General features: G+C 48.1%; 1 protein-coding gene across 4 annotated transcripts in view; it reads right to left on the bottom strand.

The window, feature by feature from the left end:
- The window catches only part of SLC41A3 (solute carrier family 41 member 3), a 68,802-nt gene that overhangs the window by 15,942 nt on the left and 30,244 nt on the right, over positions 1-22,616 (bottom strand). For 3 of the 4 annotated variants that reach the window (XM_066247145.1, XM_066247146.1, XM_066247147.1), the window contains 3 exons: positions 17,983-18,090; positions 8,583-8,654; positions 2,472-2,616 (listed from right to left, as the gene is read on the bottom strand). In XM_066247145.1, coding sequence (XP_066103242.1) covers positions 2,472-2,616; positions 8,583-8,654; positions 17,983-18,090 — 325 coding nt within the window. The remainder of the gene's footprint in view (positions 1-2,471; positions 2,617-8,582; positions 8,655-17,982; positions 18,091-22,616) is intronic. The other variant, XM_066247148.1, reaches the window with a different exon arrangement.

The following is a 22,616-nucleotide window of genomic DNA, read 5'->3' as shown; positions in this document are numbered from 1 at the left end:
AGCTGCCACCACCAGTTACAGTTTGTGCCCTATTTTGTGACCAGGTCATAACTACTGTACCTCTTTTGAAATATCAGTTCTAAGTGAATCTGAATTTGCATGGCTAAGCTGGTGGTCTGGTGACAATCCCACCGGGACTAGATACAGGGACACTGACAGTTCGAGACCACTTATTAAAAACCACCACCGCCACCTGGCTGTATGGCACAGTCCTGTCATGGTCGCACTGTGAGACACTGGCAACGTTTCTGACCTTGCACACATCTTTGAATAATCCCGATTATATCCAGGCAGCTGAGCTTCACCCCATCTCTGGGCCTCAGTTTCCTCATCTGTAAAATGGGGAGCTATAGCATTCTGTACAAAGCCCCACGGGAACAAGGCTGGCCTGAATCACTTGATTGTGTTGTTTTCAGAGAAGACTTATGCCAAGTATCTCCTGGACTCTATTTCTCCAGAACATCTGGCATACTCATCCTGCCCTTCCTTTGATCAGACTGAGCAACTGTACCCCGCCCCATGCCCATGCGTAGGCATGTGACCAGGTACACACATCTAGCCCAGGAAGCACACACAGCTTGTGAATCCACCCCTAGGATTCTGCACTCTTATATCCCCCTCCCAATCAAGCGCCCTAGCACAGGAACGCAGTGATCAGCTGCTTGGTAGGAACAAAGTCACCAAATAAGCCACTGCATTAACTTAGAGAGCTGAGCTCGAAGGTGTTTCATGGGCAGTCAGAGAGCAGCACAGAGGTGCAAATCCAAATCCAAGTTACAAAGCTACAACTCGTTCCTGCTTTCACTTGCACATGTTGCAACATACATGCAGCCACACAACCCACAGGAGAACGAGAACAAAGCCCATTCATTCAGCAGACATTTGGGAGCTGGTTGTCAGGACCTGTTTTAAATAACCACTAGGTTCTGTACCCGCACTTGAATGCATGTTGGGTGGAGGAACAGACAGTATACAAAGACATGAACAAGCATTTGAAGTAAATAAATCGGATACTAAAAGTAAAGCGTGACTGTGAGCAGGGCTACTCTAGAGAGCTGACCAGAGAAGGCCTTGGAGGAGGAGAAGCGCCGACTCTCAGCAGGAGCATCTACAGGCTCCCATGTTGACGCCTGACTCTGAACTGGAACAGAAACATCACAAAACAGGGTCCCTGTGCATTTTGCTCACGAGCGTATCCCAGCACCATCACAGTGCCTCGCCCGCAGCAGACACGCAGTAAACACTGAGTAATAATGAATGGGTGACATTGTACTGTAATTACACAGCCAGCTGATTCTCCACTGACTGTGAGCCCTGAGGACAGGTTACGCCCGCCCAGGCCTCTGTGCTCCGCCGTCTGGACCCACGCAGGAAGCGCCTGCTGCGTGGCGGGCCGTGTACAGGAGTGGCAGGTGGAGAGCAGGAGACGGGGCCTCACGCTCTGAGGAGCTGACACTGCAGCAGGAAGGTGAGAGAGGAAGTACAGGGAGAAACGGGAGGACTGCAGCCTTTCCCTACTGTTCGGAGAGGAAAGCAGCATGGCGTTGGGGCGCGCGGTGGCCGTGGGGACGGGACGGGGAGCAGAGCTGTGAGGGGCGGTCAGAGAATGCCTCGCTTCCCACCGTGACTGCAGACTACGGAGCCCACCGCAGGCCCACGCGTGAACAGCGGTCAGAAGCAGTTAAGGACTGACGCGCTCATGGACTGACAGAATGATGGACAGACGAGTAGAGATGAGTGCGTCTGCACAGCACCAGCTGGTTCTTAAACAAGCTACGGGGAAAGAAATGGAGTTGGCAGCCCCCTCCCCGCACACATGCCCCACACAGGATGGGGCGCACTGCCCTCTTCACCTGCCCACAGGGGTCATGACCTGGCCGGCTCTCCCCCATTCCCTGGAAGGAGGCCCCAGGCTCCACCACCCCAGTGACCCATCTTTCAGAACTGAAAGCACAGAGAGCTGACAGCGGGGCCCTGAGGAGTGGAGCACGGCGGCCAGCCAGGAGGAGCAGAGCACGGCGGCCAGCCAGGGGGAGCGGAGCTGACAGCGGGGCCCTGAGGAGTGGAGCACGGCGGCCAGCCAGGAGGAGCAGAGCACGGCGGCCAGCCAGGGGGAGCGGAGCACGGCGGCCAGCCAGGGGGAGCGGAGCACGGCGGCCAGCCAGGGGGAACGGAGCACAGCGGCCAGCCAGGGGGAGTGGAGCATGGCGTCCAGCCAGGAGGAGTGGAGCTGACAGCGGGGCCCCGAGGAGTGGAGCACGGCGGCCAGCCAGGAGGAGCAGAGCACGGCGGCCAGCCAGGGGGAGCGGAGCACGGCGGCCAGCCAGGGGGAACGGAGCACAGCGGCCAGCCAGGGGGAGTGGAGCATGGCGTCCAGCCAGGAGGAGTGGAGCTGACAGCGGGGCCCCGAGGAGTGGAGCACGGCGGCCAGCCAGGAGGAGGGAGGTTGCGGGTCTGGGGGCACAGCTCACCTAGCACAAAGGTCGCGAAGAAGGCGGTGGTGACACTGCTGGCGCACAGCAGCTCCATATTCTCAAAGTCAAACTGCCCCCTGGACGCCGCTCCCAGCAGCAGGGCGGCCAGGGCAGCCAGAAGCCCCACGACGGTGGCCTGCACCTGCCGGCAGAGATCAGATCATGAGGAAGGGTCCCTGGGACCACCGCTCTCCTCCTCCCACCCTGCACCACGCTTCCTCGCTGACCGTGAGGGGTCATGGAAAAAACAAAGATTAACACCTTCCCTCCACCCATTTCCCCTGAAAACTGCTACTTTCCCCTCTGCTTCGTGTCCTGTGCCATCTTCTATCAAGGAATCTCGTTCTTCATCTTCTACTCAGCCCTCGGTCAAAGGCCACTAGGCTTTGGTGCACGGCTCCCCTTTTGCTGCTCTGGGTAAGTATTTGTAGCCTCCAGCAGCAGACCGTGCACCTCCCCCATGGAACGCCCCTGCTCTGCAGTCCCCGTCAGAGGCCTCTGAGCACACTCCCTTCTCTCCCTTCTTTTCCTCCCTTGGCACTTGCCTGGCAGGCCAGTGCCCTGTTCTCTGCATTCTCCCCCATCCCCAGCTGCAGTTCCCATTTCACCGGGGCGGGGCACATCCAGGCGAGAAACACCCAGGCGGGGACACATCCAGGCGAGAAACACCCAGGCGGGGACTCATCCAGGCGAGAAACACCCAGGCAAGAAACAGCCAGGCGCGGACACATCCAGGCGAGAAACACCCAGGCAAGAAACACCCAGGTGGGGACACATCCAGGTGAGAGACACCCAGGCGGGGACACACCCAGGCAAGAAACACCCAGGCGCGGATACATCCAGGTGAGAAACACCCAGGCGGGGACACATCCAGGCGAGAAACACTCAGGCAGGGACACATCCAGGCGAGAAACAGCCAGGCGGGGACTCATCCAGGTGGAGACACATCCAGGCAGGACACATCTCTGTGCCCACTCAGACCAGTACCAGGGGCAGCCCAGACCTGAGTACCAATACTGGCATTTGCTCTCAGTAATTCTAAACACCTCAGTGGAAACATGTTGTATTAAAGAAGGTTGAAAAAACAAAAGAGTTCTACCACATATATGGATGGGCCAGTTATTCTTCTAAAGATGAATAATGCTCTCCAAGTTCACCTATATAATTCCAATCAAAGTCCCCAAAAAGATTTTTTTCATGAAACTTAACTCATTCTAAATTTTACAAAGGGTAAGTAGATGTGTGGGAAAAATCAAAACCATTTTGAGAAAGAAGATCAAGACAGAGTTTTGGTATATTCATTATCAATATGTATTTTAAATCTATAGTGATTAATATGGTTTGTTGGCAGAAAATAGACCAGTAAGAAAGAATGGGAGTCCAGAAATAGAATCATAAATGCATAAAAATCTAATATGACAAAAGTAGCATTTCAAATCTGTATAAAATTTGTAACTATGAATAAATAGGGTAAGAGAAACTGTGTATCTGTTTGGGAAAAATAAAATAAATTCCTCTTTTATACCATTCAACCTATGTGCATGCCTAAACATAAAAATCTAAAGTGTAAAATAGAATAAAGAATAATATATTCAGATTCAGATAGGAGAGGAATCTACTAAATATATATCATTTAAAATCTATAAAAAATACAGATAAACTTTAAGTCCCAATATGACTTCAATATGATACAAGATACCACAAATTCAAAGACAGAGGTAGACTTAGAGAAAATATTTCCAATATATATAATAAAGGATTAGTATCCAGAATAATGAAGGCCATTTTGCAAATCAACAACATGAACAATAACAATGATAATATAACCTGAAACAAAAACGCATAAGGAATGTGGACAAGGAAGTCACAGAAAAAGAAATACAACCTGACCAGGCACTACCACAGTGAACAGAGCATTGGACTGGGATGCAGAGGACCCAGGTTCAAAACCCTGAGGTCACCAACTTGAGCATGGGTTCATCTGGTTTGAGCAAGGTTCACCAGCTTGAGCCCAAGGTCACTGGCTTGAGCACGGGTCACTCAGTCTGCTGGAGCCGCCTGGTCAAGGCACATATGAGAAAGCAATCAATGAACAACTAAGATGACACAGTGAAAAATTGATGCTTCTCATCTTTCTCCCTTCCTGTCTGTCTGTCCCTATCTGTCTCTCTCTGTCTCTGTCACACACACACACACAAAAAAATACAAATGGCCAAGAAAAATGCAAAACGATAACTGACCTCGTTTAAAAATGTGGAGGTTTAAACTGTTTATACCTTGTAAACTTGTAGGCAATTCCCTAGTAGTCAGGAAAATTTTAAATGAAATCACAATTTGAAGGCATCTTATTTATTTGTAACTACTGTTGGCCTTCCTCTATTAAAAGCAGAGAAGAAAAAAGAAAAGAGACTCAAAAAGTCTGAGGAAACTCTTAGAGAGCTTTGTGACAACATGAAGAGAAAGAACATCCGCATCATAGGGGTTCCTGAAGAAGAAGAAAAAGAACAAGGGATAGAGACTTTGTTCAATCATGTCATAGCTGAAAACTTCCCTCAATTAATGCAGGAGAAACTCTCACAAGTTTAAGAAGCACAGAGAACTCCATTAAAGAGAAACCCAAAGAAACCTACACCAAGACACATCATAATTAAAATACCAAAGCTAAGAGATAAAGAGAAAATATTAAAAGCTGTGAGAGAAAAAAAGCTATCACCTACAAAGGAGCCCCCATAGGGATAACATCTGACTTCTCAACAGAAACACTTGAGGCCAGAAGGGAATGGCAAGAAATATTCAAAGTAATGCAGAACAAGAGCCTACAACCAAGACTACTTTATCCAGCAAGGCTATCATTTAAAATTGAAGGAGAAATAAAAAGCTTCCCAGACAAAAAAAAAAGGTAAGTGCTGTTGTATTTTCTGCTGGGATCCTCAGCTCTGAGAAGGGAGCCTGGAGTCAGCCTCATCTGTGCTCACCAAATAAATGGATACATGAATCAATGCATAGATGGGATACACTATTTTTACCTATCCAACTAGGAAAAAATAAATTTGAAAGGTTGATAATATAAAACACATATTGAAAAATACATGAAAAAATGGTTTCATGCATTGATGATGGTTAAATTGGTACAGGAATTCCGAAGGAAAATTTGGATGTAAATTATCTATGTACCTTATGATCTAGAGCATTTCCCAGGGAAACAAGTGCACTGTGTACAAAAAACCATGTAATGATAATGATATTTAGAGAAAAGTACAAATTACAGAATTATATGTATAGTATACTATTTTTTATGCTTAAAAACAAAATCATATCACATATTGTCTATGGTAAATACAAAAAGTAGTCTAGAATAATACTTTCAATGCTGGTGAGATTATGGAGAAAGCAATACTTCAAATATGAATATTAGTGCTATAATTTAATACTAAGAAATCAAATATTTTGTAATCTTTTGGAAAAAATGTGGAGGTTTAAACTGTTTATACCTTGTAAACTTGTAGGCAATTCTCTTAAAATATTTGTGCCAAAGAGAACATTATCATTGCCGTATATTTATCAAGTAGAAGCCTCTAAACAACTGCAGGTGTACCCACAGGTGGCTGGTTAACTGAAGTGAAACAGGTTTGAGGCTGGGCAGCTCTGCATTGGCCCTGACAGGCCAGGTCTCGACAGCTGCCCTTCAACTTACCAGGAAATTCCTAGGTCCTACTAGTCATCAAAATTTTTACTTATCACTCTTGGTTGTATTTACATGATGAAATACACTGAAATTATTAATAAGTTTGTGAAATTTGATTCATCAGTTATGTTTTGATGTTGAGCTTTCTAAAAATAGAGGGGACAAAATGATCACACTATCATAGGACCATGTGCCCACGCCACTGCCTGGCTGAGAGCCAGCGTCAATAAATGTTTGTTAAGAATCAATCCTGTGTGACCAGGCAGTGGCGCAGTCAATAGAGCGTCGGACTGGGGTGCGGAAGACCCAGGTTTGAGACCCCAAGGTCGCCAGCTTGAGCGTGGGCTCATCTGGTTTGAATAAAAGTTCACCAGCTTAGACCCAAGGTCACTGGTTTGAGCAAGGGGTTACTCGGTCTGCTGAAGGCCCACGGTCAAGGCACGTATGAGAAAGCAATCAATGAACAACTAAGGTGTCGCAATGAAAAACTGATGATTGATGTTTCTCATTTCTCTCCGTTCTTGTCTGTCTGTCCCTATCTATCCCTCTCTCTGACTCTCTCTCTGTCCCTGTAAAAAAAAAAAAAAAAAAAAAGAACCAATCCTGTGGAAATGTACACACATACAAACAAGGATTTGGTGTAAAACAGGAAAGTGAAACCAGTGACTTGCAGCTGAGTATTTATTACCTGCCCCTTGCCAGGCCCACTGTTAGAAGTATCATGAATGTCTCACACAATCTCTGAAGCTCTTTAGCTACAGGCCAAATATGGCTATAAATTATCCGTGTACCATCACAGGTGGTCCTGGCCCATGCACAGCACCTCAAGTGGAGAAGGCAGACCTCTAAACACAAAACTGCAACAAGGGCAGCCCCACAGCACATGCAGGGACCAAAGAGGGGCACCTGGTGTCAGGCTGGAACGGAGACCTGAGGGGAGTCTCCAAGGGCTTCGCTGCCAGGTGAGAAAGGACACCCCAAGGAGAGATGTCCGCGTGTGCAAGGCACGAGGCTGGCAGGGAAGGCAGGACGAGACCGCGGCACTGTTTGCGCCCGGCCCACACTTAGGTCAGGGGAACCAACGAAAGGGCTTAGGGAAGAAGTCTGTTCATCTTCAGGTTTTAGAAAAGGTCACTCAGGTGACCATGAAGAGGTTAGCTGAATGTTAAGAAGCCTGAAGCAGTTAAAACAGGGGAGGTTTGCAGGGCACGGTGGACCAAGAGGCCAAGGCAAGGAGGGGCAGGGCTGGGCTGCCGCCTAACTTGGACGCAGGATGCTCGGTGATCGGACGTAAGGACCGGGACAAAGAAGTTGAGGGTGACTCGGTTCCCAGCTTGATTAAATGGTAAGACTATTTACTAGGCAGAGCTAGCACGATTGATTCCCACGTGCAAACTAGACACCATGCCTCTCCTGTGACCCACAGCTTACAGCAACCCACCTCACGGATCAGGTGAAGGGACTTGCCTGAGGGTTCCCGACTGATGGACCCCCAGATCGAGCTTTCAACCGTTCAGCTAGACGGAGTTGGGGACTTCAGATCCGGAGAGTATGAGCAGGAAAGGTGATGAGGCCCGATCTGGCATGCTGCTTCGGGGTTACTTTGGGGACAGGCAGATGGAAGTGCCCAGTAGAGCTACAGATAGGGGCTCTGGAACCCAGGGGAGAGGGAGTCAGGGTCCTCCTAATCTGATGAACAGGGAGATACGGCTAATCAAGTCTGTGTGCCCTTCCCACACCTCCAGTTAATCACTGGTGGCCCCAAGGCCTGTCTGATCTCACAGTCCAGGTTCTTTGTGAGGTCGCAGGCTGCCCCCAACCAGAGATGCTCTGGCTGGCGGCAGCCACCTTCCTGTCTAGATCCAACCCCAGCTTTCCCTGAGCTCCTGAGCCAATTCCTTGCCAGGCTCCTCCTGCCTCGGGCTTCCTGTCTCTGAAACTCCTAGGATGCACACTCAGCCCAACTAGGTCTGCTAGAGAAAGGGACGAGGGGAGGGTCCTGCAAAGGCTGAAAGGAAATAGGCAGAGAGGTAAGAGTGGGGTCAAGGAGGAATGTCCAGGTAGGAGTGATCTGTAGACACTCTAGAAAGAATAAGCAAAATCACAGGCACAAGGCAGGCACCGGGGGAAGGCAGCAGGCCTTTCAAACACGGGGTAGGTCAGGAGCAGGAGAAGCTACAGGCTACGAGAGGAAGCAGCCAGCAAGTGCAGGCGAATCTTCTGAGAAGCTTCCAGCTACTGGAAGAGTGTGACCTGGTGGGCATGGGTGACTGGATGAACGGATCCCACCCCCACAGCTCAGTCCAGAGCACAGGGAAGCGCAGGGAGGGGTCACTTAGCCTCTACTCTTCCTACCTGGAGCGGCCGGCTGCAGATTCAAAAGCACGACGGAAATCCATCAATCAGACAAAGGGGAAAGTCACCTGAATGAGGGCGAGGTTACTGTTGATGAGTCTTTGTTGCTCCCGGGGGTCATCAATTTGTCCTGTATTGGCCTAGCATGGAGAGAAAGGGACAAATGGTTAAGTCTGACTTGACCCAAAGCCCAGGCCAGTCCTTCCTGGAAAAGGCAGTCCCTCAGGAGAGGGATCAGCAAATACCATTAGACCAAAGTATTCGGACTAGCTTTCAAAACAGTGACTTGGGAGTGGAGAAGTAAAGACACAGGTAGGTGCCTTTGAGAATTAGACAGTGTGTCTACGGCCATACCACCCTGAACACACCCCATCTCGTCTGATCTCGGAAGCTAAGCAGGGTCGGGCCTGGTTAGTACTTGGATGGGAGAATCAGATGATGTCATGAATCATCTCTCCCATACTCAAGTGTCCAACACACAGATATGTATACATGCATGCCTGTATACAAAGGTATACATGCCACCCACAATTGCAGGGCAACGTGACTCCCAAGGTCATCCACAGACCGGGGGAGGATGCCTCTGTGAACCTGGACGGCAGCTTCTGCCAGACCCTTGGCTATGTTCTCCTGCACACCTGCAATTCTCTTCTCCCCACTCCGGCGAGTCACATCTGAAAGGACCACCAACCACCCCAACTTCATCTCTGCAAATCAGCCCATTTCAGAAACCCATGTAAGTCCCTCTTCTTTTAGGATAGAAAAGCAGAATCAGAAATACGACTTTCTCCTGTAAAAATAGTAGTCAGTTCCAAATAGCATTAGCACTGCCAGCAAAATTCATATGAAGATAAGAAAAGATTTCAAAGCAAATATATTTTCCTGGCTCCTTTGTAGTGGGTTCAGCGGAGTTACTGAACTCCAAGAGAAAATATAGAATCACTTCTCTTTGCACAAATAAGGGGAGGCTTTTTGTCTTCAGCATGACAGCTCTTTAGGACATATCACAGAAAAGTCTCAGAGCCTCAATCAGTTTCCTGCAAACACCTCCTGAGGGGTCCCCGTAGGAACAAGGGAACAATGTAGAGCAGAACACAGCTGCAGAAACCACGATGTGCCCCAAACACGAGGCCAGCAGGCTCCCCCTTCCTCTCTGCTCCATGCCCGCACTGCGTGCTCCCAGGACTCAATGTTTCCTATCGACCAACCAGCTCCAAGGCTGTGCTGCTCTCATTAAATCAGTGTCTTGCTGCTGGCCCATGACCTGAATATGAATCTGAAAGGTATTCTTTCCTCAAGAGGTTTTATTTCCATCTTTGTAAAATGGTTAAAATAGACAAGTCTATATCACCTCTAGGACCCACACAGAAGCCGTTTTTCTGTGTGAAGGTGTCCACTGGTGCCCAGAGGTACATTATAGGACAGGGACTGGAGGGTTGGTGAAGCTTGCAGATCTCATAGAGAGGAGGGCACAGGAGGGCCAGAGGGAAAGAAGCTGTGGGAGGAGGTGGGATACGGAGGAACCAGGATTGCGTAGAGCCCAGAATCATTTGTAGGCCAAGGTTACTGAATCTAAAGCCGTCCAAAAATTGGGACTTGGGTTTTGAATGAATTAGCCATGTGGATGGTGGTGGGATTTGGTGTAGAGATAAAGACGGGTAGAGGGCCCTTTTCCTGGACTGATGAGCGATGGAGGGAAGGAAGCAGGGCAGGATGATGAGGGGGCGGCACACTTATCAGACCAATAGGAAAACCGGGGGTCAGGGTCTTCAGGGGGTAGGTCTCTATCAACGTAGAGGGACATTTCTTAACCCTGGATGGTGGTTCTAGAGAGATCAGGGTAAGGGCCTGAGGAACAAAGCCAACGAAGCACAGGGTTGCTGGCTTTTGCCAAGACCGTAAGAAGAAAATTCATGGGAAGTTGGAGCATCTTTTGCAGAGGCCACTCAGATTCATCTCAGCAGAAGAGGTTACGGGAAGCCCCTTACTAAATATTTATTTGGATCACATACACTTACATATTTTAAACCTCTTAATCTTATAAGTATAGGTTCCTCTGAGAAATCCTGTGGGATCTTTTCTCAGTATGTACTGGATTTTCCTTACTGTCTGCATCAAACAGGCTGTTTCACTGACTCAGACCGTGATGTGATGGATAGTCTCCAAGTACTCCTCTGGCTCTGGGTCATGCGACACATGTGGCTGCACCTACAAGATCCCTTGTCCCACTGCTTCTGCTTGGTTCAGGCCAATGGGGAGCCATGGAAAGATAATGGAGGGTCAGCAGTAAGTGAGGTTGGGGTGTATGTATCTCTGTGTCATTCCCACTGGCCAGTGGCTGTTCTGCAACCCAGACCCATAGCTCCAGCCTGGGGGCCCTCCCCCATAGCTGTGGGTCCTGTTCTCCCAGGTCTGAGGACAATTCACCTCCCAACCCTTTAGGCTGTGGTAATCATCACTTCCTCTTGTTGCCAGTCCTGGGTGCTTCACCATCCCTTTGTGGTTTCCCATAACTCTGCCCACAACTTGGTGAATGAACTCATCAAACTCTGCTCCACTCCCATCTGTGTGCGCCATCTCTTTCCCGCCTGATCCTGACTTCCTATAAAGTATATATTCAGAAGAACATTTACCCATTCACAGTAAAAAAAAAAAATGTTATTCCTTTGTCTTCCTTCCTTCCTTCCTTCCTTCCTTCCTTCCTTCCTTCCTCCCTCCCTCCCTCCCTCCCTCCCTTCCTCCCTCCCTCTTCCTTCTTTTTTCTCTTTGTTTTAGAAAATAGAAGAGAAGGGGGAGGAGGGAGAGAGAGAGGGAAGCATCAACTTGTTGTTACACTTAGCTGTGTACCCACTGATTGCTTCTGATACACGCCCTGACCGGGGCAGAAACCAGTGACCCTGGGGTAGAGCTATCACGCTCCACATAGAGCCATTGCCCACGGGCTTGAGTCAGGATGTCAGGACTGAGCTGGTGACCCCAGGATTGAACCTGCGACCTCAGTGCTCTGGGACAACACTCTATTCACTGAGCCACTGGCCAGGGTTGTGTATTTTTTTCAAATAAGGAAAATATATATATATATTTACCAGATTAAGATAGAGAACTAAATATAAGTTTTGCTATCATTATCCTTACCCAAATTGGGGAGTAGGGAAAGACAATCTTTTAAGTTGTTACAATGTTAACATAGAGCTCCCTGCATACCTTTCACCCAGCTTCTCCTGATGTTAACATCTTACATAACCATGGGATGATCGTTAACTAAGGCATTAACACTGGTATGACACTATCAACTAAGAGGATGTACTTGGACTCCCCCAGTTTTTCCACTAATGTCCTTTTTCTGTGTCAGGAAATAAATCAGAATCACCCACTGACTTAGTCTTCACTGTCCCCTTGGTCCCCTCCAATCTGTGACAGTTCCTCACCTTTTGTTGTCTTTCATGACTTTGACCCTTTTGAAGAGCAGACACTTTAGAGAATGTCCTTCAACTTGAGTTTGTCTGGTGTTTCCTCATGATTAAACTGAGATTATGGGTTTTGAGTGTCAAGACTGCAGAGGTGAAGTGCCCTTCCTTTTGGTATCCAGGAGTGCATGATACCAACATGGCTAACCACGGGTGACACTAACCTTGATCACTGGGGAAGGTGGTATCCGCCAGGATTCTTCACTGCAAACAACTATTTTCCCCTTCCTACACTTTATTAGTTAGAATGGAGTCATCAGGTCCAGTGTACACTCAAGGGGAGGGGAGCTGAACTTCAGCTCCTCGAGGAGAGCATATCAAAGATTTAGGGACATATGCTAAAACTACCACAGCAATTCCCAAATGTTTGGGGAGATACTCTGAAGTCAGGCAAAGATCTTATTTCTCCTAAAAGTACCACCCGCTAATGCATCCACAGATTTTGCCTACAATAATAACCAGTGTGGAATTCTAATGGTGGTTTTACATTTTCATCTTTCCACATTTATTCACTTAAATTTTTCTCTAAATAGCATTATCCATTCTCCCTCATTTACTTACTGACTTAATTCTTAATTTATATGGTATGTATGGAATCATGGGTAGTCATTTTATTTTTGAGGTCATAAGACAATATTGTGTCTTCCAATTTATTTTGTTGCTACAATTGTTGCAGCTGTGAGCAGTGCAAGCTCTTCACGGTTGGTTCCTGATTGTCTCTGACATGTCCCCACCTCTGTTTTAGCACGTCCATCGGATATTCCAATTCATCTTGTATTTCCCATGCCCCAGTCCTAGAATGAGCCATTTTCCCAAAGATGCAGGGCCCTTTTATTGGAGAATGGTATCAGAAAACAATGTCTGGACACTAGGTGAGCTAGGTGCTACTGGGGCGGTATTGCTTTTGGGTCGTTATGTTGGATGGAGGTTGGAAATGTGTATGTATGTGTGTACTAACCCAGGTATGCACACCCATTCACATTTACCGTTGTATCTATCTGCATACATATTGAAATAAACATGAGTCAATACTAATATCTCTGCCTTCAATCCAGTATCACAGGATTCATCCTAGCAATGAGGAGACAGTTTTGTTTTTAATGTAAAAAGAGTGCTAGAAAACAAGAAGAGTTTTCTATAGTGTAACACAGATGCAGAGGAGTCTCTGAGTTAGGTTATAAGAAGAACCCATAACTGAAAATGAAAGCAGGAAAGGCTCGATGCAGAAAGTTGAGGTGGCCCTGGATACAATGGGGGCAGAAGGGGGCTTGAAACAACTGAAAGGATGTTTGATTCAGAAGCTATGGAGGGGTGGCCTCCTCCCTTGCCTGCCTGGTTTGTCCCAACAGTAGGACACCTGGAAGCAATAAGAGTGTGTGTTGGGGTTAAAACAAAAAGGCAGAGCAGTGCCTAGAGTGGCCACCAGCAAGATGCAGAGCCCCCCCAGATCCAAAAGACCAGTTCCAGGCAACACACTGTGCCTCTCCCCCCAGTCACCAGAGGTAGCCTGCTCTAAGGAGGGCAGCATTCACAGATACACAGAGTAAAGGAAAACTAAATACAACGATGCTTAACCAACAAAGAATCACTGTCATCTAAACCAGTGGTCCCCATTTTTGGGGCCACAGATTGGTTTAATGTCAGAAAATATTTTCACGGACCAGCCTTTAGGGTGGGATGGATAAATGTATCACGTGACTGAGATAAGTGTCAAGAGTGAGTCTTAGACGGATGTAACAGAGGGAATCTGATCATTTTTTGAAAATAAAACATCGTTCAGACTTCAATATAAATAAAACGGAAATAATGTAAGTTATTTATTCTTTCTCTGCGGACTGGTACTGGTCCGCGGCCCGGGGATTGGGGACCACTGACCTAAAGGACAGCCACAGTCATAAGAGAGCTACGTAGCTACTTAAGGATACAAACTCTGTTATTTTATATAAGTTTTTGCCCTTTTGTTTATTTCCCTTTTAAATTTATGCAAGGAAACTGTTACAGGTCCGACTGTGTCTCCCCTCGTCTCCCTAACCTTGTACCTCCGTCTGTGGCTTTATTTAGCAATATGGTTGTTGCAGAAGTAATCAGTTAAGATGAGGTGACAGAGGAATACGATGGGTAACCTAATCCAATATGACTGCTGTCCTTATCAAAAGAAGAAATTTGGAAACAGACAGGAACAGAGGCAGAAAGCCAAGTGAAGACAAAGACAAAGACAGGAGCGATGTGTCTCCGAGCCAAGGAACACCAGACGCTGCCAGACAGCTAGGAGAGAGGCACGGAACATGTCTCGCGCCCAGCCTCAGAAGAAAGCAGCCAAGGCACTGATCTCCAACTTACACCCTTCAGAACCTTGAGACGATGCATTTCTGCCGTTGAAGCCACTCAGTCTGTGGCACTGTGTGGTAGGCTGCCTTAGGTAACTAGCACAAGTTTTGACAAGGCTCCAGGCTTCTGGAAAAGCATTTCTTATCAGTAGATTCTATAAATGCTGGTGTGTTTTCTGTTATCATGCTTACTTTAAATTACTCAATCTTTAAAAATGCACATTTATGTCTTTTTGCCCTTAGGGTGGGATGGATAAATGTATCACGTGACTGAGATAAGTGTCAAGAGTGAGTAGAAAGAAAAACTACTTCTAAAGAATAAACCAATGATCTCAGAACCACTTATTAATAATTCAAATTTTTTCCTTGGTTTAAAATGCCAATATTATCACATAACAGATATTTATATATCTGAACTTATTTTTAGAAGTTCCGTTTTGTTTTATGATAATATAAATTGAGAATAATTGCAAAATATTTTTAATTACTATAGATTTAAGTTAAATTTTAAAATCTGAAAATCAAATTTCACCATTTTTTTTTCACTACTATTTTCTCGGCTATTCTCACTCATTCCTCCAGATAAATGTCAAATGTTTCCCTAACTCCCTTTGGCATATTGATAGTTAAGTATATTAACTTTATAAACTGAAACGAGGAGAACTGATAACTTAACAACACTGATTTTCCTCAGTCAGAAACTTCATATCTATGTGTCCAAATCCATATTCCCCTTTACAGAATTTTGTTTTATTTCCACAGGTCTTCACATTTCTTTCTTTCTTTTTCTTCTTTTTTGTATTTTCTGAAGTTGGAAACGGGGAGGCAGTCAGACAGACTCCACATGCGCCCAACCGGGATCCACCCAGCATGCCCACCAGGGGGCGATGCTCTGCCCATCTGAGGTGTTGCTCTGTTGTGACCAGAGCCATTCTAGCGCCTGGGGCAGAGGCCAATGGAGCCATCCTCTGCGCCCGGGCCAACTTTGCTCCAATGGAGCCTCGGCTGTGGGAGGGGAAGAGAGAGACAGAGAGGAAGGAGAGGGGGAGGAGGGAGGGGTGGAGAAACAGATGGGCGCTTCTCCTGTGTGCCCTGGCCGGGAATCGAACCTGGGACTCCTGCATGCCAGGCCGGTGCTCTACCACTGAGCCAACTGGCCAGGGCCTTCACATTTCTTTTTGAGGCTTCAGTCTGAAGATGCTTTAAAATTAGTTAACCATTTGATAGATACCTTCTTTCCGATTTCATTTTGTATTTTTAGTGGATGTGAAAGTATATAGATGTATACATATGTCCATGTACATTTCAAATTTTCATCTAGATATTTTCAAACTGGGTTACTTTACTTGAGCTTATTAGTTTTATCAGTCTTCCAGTTAATTTGCTTAGAGTTTTCCAAAGAGACAAGCATATTAATAGAAAGTTTTTTTCCTGATTTCTAATACTGAAGGCTCTCATTTGCTTAGTATGGCTAATTACTTTAGCTAAAATATCCAGAACAATATCAGAAAATAGTCTTCCGGTTCAAGTTGCACTAAGAGTATTTTTTAAAATTATGAATGGGTGTTGAAGGAAAAAGTGTTCGGTGGAGACGAGGCTGCCAAGGACGGAGTGGTGGGGGGACTGAACCAACTAGAAAATGGAGTGAGAGAGCTTTTTAGGGAGATGGAAGTGTTTTCTATCTTAATTGGGTATTTAGGTATGCATTTATTTTTGGTTAAAAGGCACTGACCTATACACGTAAAATTTGTGAGTTTTTATTATATTAATTCATACCTTAATATAATTTTAAAAATTAAGGATGGCTGTTGAATGCCTTTAATGTTCCATTGTGATATTAACGGGGCTGCTCACCTTGGATAGACCACTGTAATGAATTCTACTAAGTCATTCTTTTTCCCTGCATGTTCCGTGTATTTTAAAAGAACTGCAACACTAAGATACAATCATTGTAGTGAAGTGCTTAAAATGCAGTTTAGCACCGTGATAACCTAACACCTGAAATGCCAGCACGGCAGAGATAACAATCAACCCCTTTCCTCCCAGACGTAGTCAGTATAACCAGCCAGGCCCGTGTGTACGTGCACATGTGGGTGAGCATGTGCCTGTGCGTGTGTCTGCGCGTCTCCTGCTACTTAAAACATTTCAAGGTCCTACAGCTCTACATGACCTGTCCATGTGTCAGGTTCCCTGTTGTGGCTATAATTATTATAAATTCAGTGGCTTAAAACAACAGAAATTTATTCCCTTACAGTGCTGGTGGCCAGAGGTCTGAAACGAGTCCTACAGGGCTGAAGTCGAGGTGGCAGTCGAGTCTTACCCCCTCTGGGAGCTCTAGGGGAGAATCAGTTGCTTTGATGTTTCCAGTAGGGAAAGCTATGGGGTTTTTTGGCTCGTGGCTCTTCCTCCATCTCAGAGTGGCAGCACGTCCTCTCTCTGGGACTCTGTTTCTCTCATAGCCTTCTTCTCTTTGTCTAAAACTGCCTCCTGCCTCCCCTTTATAGTGCTCTTCTGACGACACGGGCGGAATCCAGGATGTTCTCTCGTGTCAAGGTCCTTCACTTCATCTCATCTGCGAAAACCTTTTCCACTCATCTTTGGGGGCTGCTGTTCAGCCAACCACCCCTTCCCCACCCCACCCCAGCTTCCTGCTGCAGGCAGCCCCTTCCCTGCCCTCTGCACTCCAGTGAAGTCTATCTGTCTTCTCTCAGCCTCTTGAACACACCATACCTCCTCTTGCCATAGGCCTCTTTCACATACTGGAGTCAAATGGTCCTCAGAGGGAGGAACAGAATTTCAGTTCCCAGGAGAGTTGGGAGAGGAAGCAGGTGGGAAAGAGGGGCAAGGCTAGGAGCCTTGTTAGTTGGAGCCCACAGGAAAACACCCCTGGTTATAGCAGATTTAAGAAGCCCTTCTAAAGAACAAAACCCCTCACAGAGATCATTAACAGCATTGACTGCTCTGGCTCCTGAATGGCTCCTCCACCAAGCCTGTGGTGTTCACTGTGGCTTCAGTGTGGAAGTGTGGCACTGGGCTCAGGGTCCAGGTGGCTAAGCGGGGTGGCACACAGGCTTGGGCACAGGGACACAGAGCTCTACCTGACACTGGGTTAAAAGAGACACTCAGGGCACACAGGGGCTGGGCCCGGGCACACCAGCAGTCCAGCTTGGTTATGGGAAAACTAGATGATAGGCTGGGATGTGTGACCAAGCACTATGATGAAACAAAACTCTGTAACACCCTCATTTTTAGAGTCTAACCCAGGGGTCAGGAACCTATGTCTCGCGAGCTAGATGTGGCTCTTTTGATGGCTGCATCTGGCTCGCAGACAAATCTTTAATAAAAAAAATAACATTAAAAATATAAAACATTCTCGTGTATTACAATCCATTCATTTCCTACCGCTCATGTTCATGGTTGCAGGTGGCTGGAGCCAATCACAGCTGTCCTCCGGGACAACACCAAATTTTTATTGGATAATGCATAATGTACACGGGTCGTTGTATGGCTCTCGCGGAATTACATTTTAAAATATGTGGCGTTCATGGCTCTCTCAGCCAAAAAGGTTCCCGACCCCTGGTCTAACCCCTCACCTATGAGCTACTTTGGGGAGCCCTGATGGTGAGGATACGTCCCCCCCCCCCGAGAGGTAGGTGACCCAGATGCCCACTTACAGCTGTGGAGAGTCGTGATGCCAGCGTCATCTCTAGGTTCCCCTTCAGGCCCACTAAGGGTGGCACCAATGTCAACAGGTCTTTAACCTCCACAAACACAGGCCAGTGCTGCAGGGGACAGAATAAGAAGCTTAATCCACACATATTGGCAAATCTCAAGACATTTCTTCAGAGAATTCCCATAAGTTACTGCTCACTGTCTGTAAAATAAATGAGTAAGACCAAATAGTTTCTTAAATGGCTTTAAAATAAACACAGAACAATGATGAAGCCATGAGTTATTCTTAATAATATTCAGGGCACAGCGGCAGTGGCCTCGAGAGTCCCCTGGTGTCTCCGGTGCTCAGTCCCTGGGAACTTGGGGCTGTGCTGGGCTGGCCTGTGGACATGCTTGGTCGGCTATGCACAGTGGGTTTATAGAAACGGGACCGAGTCACCAGTTTCAAAGCTGGGAGATTTTTATAAACTGGGACAGCCGGGGCTGGCCTGTGGCACTGCTATCAGGGACAGGGAGTCCCAGGTGGCACCAGGCACCAAGGCCTAGTGCAAGGTGCCCTGCAGTATCAGGTTGGGAAGCTCTGGATTTGTCAAAACAGATAAACTGTGCCTCTACACAGGTCTCAATCAAACATAAAGTAATAAAAATTAAAAATAAAAAGAATGAAAGGGATGCCTGTTTTAAGAAAACTAAAAGAGAAAAGAAATTCTTTGTGAAGTGAAAACCATTCCAACCTGCTTAACATGCAACTAGATTATTCCCCAATTTGTAACAATCCTACTGAATTATTTGAGCTCCTTGGACGTGACAAGGTATCTGTAACCCCTATGCTAGAAGCCCCTCCTGGTTTTAGAATGCTAGAGATAAAAATAAAAAATAAAAACGATCAACTAGGAGACAGGAGGCCTGGGGCGCCCCACTCCCTGAGACGAGGCCTGTGTGAGGGTGTGTGGAGCCGCCCACATCCCGGAACCTGGAGAGTATCCACAAAGCAGCCCAACAAGATGTCTCCCAGGCCTGGAGAGGGGGCTGGGCCAGCCTTTCTAAGGCCCATTGCTCTTGGGTTCTTCACTCCTTGGCTTCTCCCTTACCTTATCTACAAAGCTGTGAATTTCAGAACCCTTCCCTGCTCTGGTGGGTTTATGAGTCTGCTCTCTCCCAACTAAACGTTCCTAAGAAAACCACGCCAGCAGGCAAGGAGGTGCACCATTATCACAGTCCCGGTCACCGGGAAGCACCTGGCCCCAGTGCTGCCGTGCCACTGTCCTCCCCGCTGCCACCGCCCGTCCGGAAAGAGCGTGGGAGCACAGCCTCCCTGCAGTCCACAGGCACAGGCCCTCTCCACAGGCTGGGCTCCGGCCTCCAGGCAGTGAGTTGGCACACTCCTGTGTGCTCCCATTCCCTGCCGACATGCAACACCAAGTACCCACCAGCCCCTGCCCTCAGCCTCCCCTGTCATGGAAGCCTTCCACCTCTCTCAGTCAACATCACCAGATTTTGAATGTGTTCCGGTTGTCACCTGTCATAATTAAATGCTGTGCAAGTCTCTGACTACCCGGCCATCCACAGCAACACTCCTCTCCCTAAAGGAAGCAGTGACCTCCAAGTGGGCGACCCCACTGGTTCTTCTAGCCTCCATCCTGCTGTTCTCTCTGTGCTGGGGTACCTTCCACCCACCCACCCCACCCCACCCCCATTGAAACCTGCATGACACTTCTACTGGGTGACAGGCACACGTCTGCGCTGTCCACATTGGCATCCAGGACCACAGCCCCTGCCCTATGCTAACCTCTCAACTTGGAAATTTCAGCAAAGTCTAATAATCTTGATTTAAAATGGGCACAGGCTTTTTAACTCTGGACAGGGCTCAGGTTACAAGGTAGCCTTGTGAGACTGATCCAACCGGAACTAGTACATTTTCTCAAGAAAACACAGGGTCCATTTTTTTTTTCAAGATTCCATTTCCACGGATGAGAAACTCCCTGTAAAGGCAGACTTAACCAAGCCAAGCAGAGGACCAGGCCACCACCACACCGCTGACCGACGCAGGGCTTCTGAGCTGCCTCTCCCACCCGAGTCCATCCAGCCCACTCAAAGTCCGCTTTCTGCAAGAGCGAAACCCGGAGCTGGGGAGACCGGAGGCCGCGGACCCCCTGAGGTAACCCTGGCTGTCCTTTGCACTTCATCTCCAGTTCTCCTTTCTGCCCACATCCGCTCCGTTCCGAGGCGTGGGTCACCTGCCACGGCCACCCCACTCTCCATCAATGAGCAACCTGAAGGACGTGAAGGCTGGCAGGTGAGCCTTTATGTGGGGGTCCCATCCTTCTTGCAACGGGTTGCTTGGGTGTGGGCTGGGACACGAGCACAGCCAAAGAGACTTGAGAAGTCAGCTCTAGACATATGAGGCATCGTACAACCATGAGGAGTCTGTTCAGGGATAAAGTCAACAAACACAGAAGGGAAAAGCAGAGACACAGTGGGACCCCAGATACTGGGTGACAGTGAATGAACGAGCACCGGAGTTGTCCGATGTAGTCTTTTTTTACAAGAATCATGAATGTTTTAGTCACTTTGAGTTAGGCTCCAGTTACAGCCAGAGCTACATCTGCTGACCCAACTGCTGACTGACATCCCACAGGATATCCTGATATCCCTCAAACTCAGGATTCTAACCTCAACCCTCCTCACCCAGCCCCTCGCCCTGCTCCACCCACTGTAGTTCCAAGCATCCTTCCTGCTCTGATAGCCAGAACTTAATGAATTAACCCCTCATGATCTCCAACATCTTGACATCCAAATCTCCGTAACTGTCTAAAATCTGCCACTGCCTCTCAGCAACACTTAAAGACATCTACCGGAGACACAGGGGAGGCTGAGACATCTACCAGAGACACAGGGGAGGCTGAGACATCTACCAGAGACACAGGGGAGGTTGAGACATCTACCAGAGACACAGGGGAGGTTGAGACATCTACCAGAGACACAGGGGAGGCTGAGACATCTACCAGAGACACAGGGGAGGTTGAGACATCTACCAGAGACACAGGGGAGGCTGAGACATCTACCAGAGACACAGGGGAGGCTGAGACATCTACCAGAGACACAGGGGAGGTTGAGACATCTACCAGAGACACAGGGGAGGTTGAGACATCTACCAGAGACACAGGGGAGGTTGAGACATCTACCAGAGACACAGGGGAGGTTGAGACATCTACCAGAGACACAGGGGAGGCTGAGACATCTACCAGAGACACAGGGGAGGCTGAGATCCATCAGAAGTAACGATTCTTGGCCCTGGCCGGTTGGCTCAGTGGTAGAGTGTCGGCCTGGTGTGCAGGAGTCCCGGGTTCGATTCCCGGCCAGGGCACACAGGAGAGGTGCCCATCTGCTTCTCCACCCCTCCCCCTCTCCTTCCTCTCTGTCTCTCTCTTCCCCTCCCGCAGCTGAGGCTCCATTGGAGAAAAGCTGGCCCAGGCGCTGAGGATGGCTCTGTGGCCTCTGCCTCAGGCGCTGGAATGGCTCTGATTGCAACAGAGCAATGCCCTAGATGGGCAGAGCATCGCCCCCTGGTGGGCATGCCAGGTGGATCCCGGTCAGGTGCATGCGGGAGTCTGACTGCCTCCCCGTTTCCAGCTTTGGAAAAATACAAAAAAAAAAAAGAAGTAACGATTCTTGTGCTGGGAGAGCTCTGAATCGTGAGCACAGCTGCCCACACTGCCCTGTGGCCTGGAGCTCCACCCTCCAGGGTATGCTGATGCCGCCGTGTGGTGGAGATTTGCTGTACACATACGACCACGTCACTCAGCCCTCTCTAACCCTTCATTGCCCATCTCGCTCCTGGACATGTACCCAATAGATATGAGTCCTTTGGCCCGTACCCTCAAAACCATATACAAAAATGTTCTTCGTAGCATCATGCCTTGAGGACAGCCGAAACGAGTCTGCAGTATTAGACGTCAGAGAGTGGTTTAGGTTTGGGCCGGCATGGAGGGCTGAGAGAGCTCCAATCTGGGTGGTGGTCACTGACGTGCGTTTACCGTGAGTGGTTCATCACACTGCACACATGTGACTTGTGTAATTTGCTACACTTCTGTGCTATACCTTAATAAAACAAACACGGTACTATTATTAAAACCATGGTAACAACATCAACAACCCCTCTGCTCTCAGTATACAACTTAAAACTCCTGAGCAAAGCAGAGGGTGCCCCTTACTGCCTGCCCGGAGCCTGTCCCCACGACAGGGGCCGCGTCTGCTCCTCATGCTTCACAGACACACACTCATTTGTCCATCTCGATACACGTACTGATCTCTTTGCCTGGGATGTTTAGTATTCCTCGTGTCATCCTGGAAACTGCTACCCTATCCCTGAAGGCCCGCCTCCCACTGTCCTGTGACTGTGGATTCTCTGACTCCTCTGGGAAGAATGGGTCATTCCCTCTTTCTTCCCAGGCAGATGTCTGCTTACAGCCTCCACTCTCACCCACCCGAGGAGGAGCTGGTGAGCGTCTGCCTTGCACACTGGACGACCAGTGCCAGGAAGTCGGAGGCGGGTCTGCTTCTGCTTACCACTGCAGACCTGGGGCCCAGGAGCTGCCGCAGGTTCAGCAAAATGTTCTGAATGAAGGAAGGAAGA

The sequence above is a fragment of the Saccopteryx bilineata genome, chromosome 11 (assembly GCF_036850765.1).
Source record: "Saccopteryx bilineata isolate mSacBil1 chromosome 11, mSacBil1_pri_phased_curated, whole genome shotgun sequence".
Lineage (NCBI taxonomy): Eukaryota > Metazoa > Chordata > Mammalia > Chiroptera > Emballonuridae > Saccopteryx > Saccopteryx bilineata.
The sequence above is the reverse complement of the archived record's forward strand: the minus strand, read 5'-3'. Positions and strand labels throughout refer to the sequence as shown.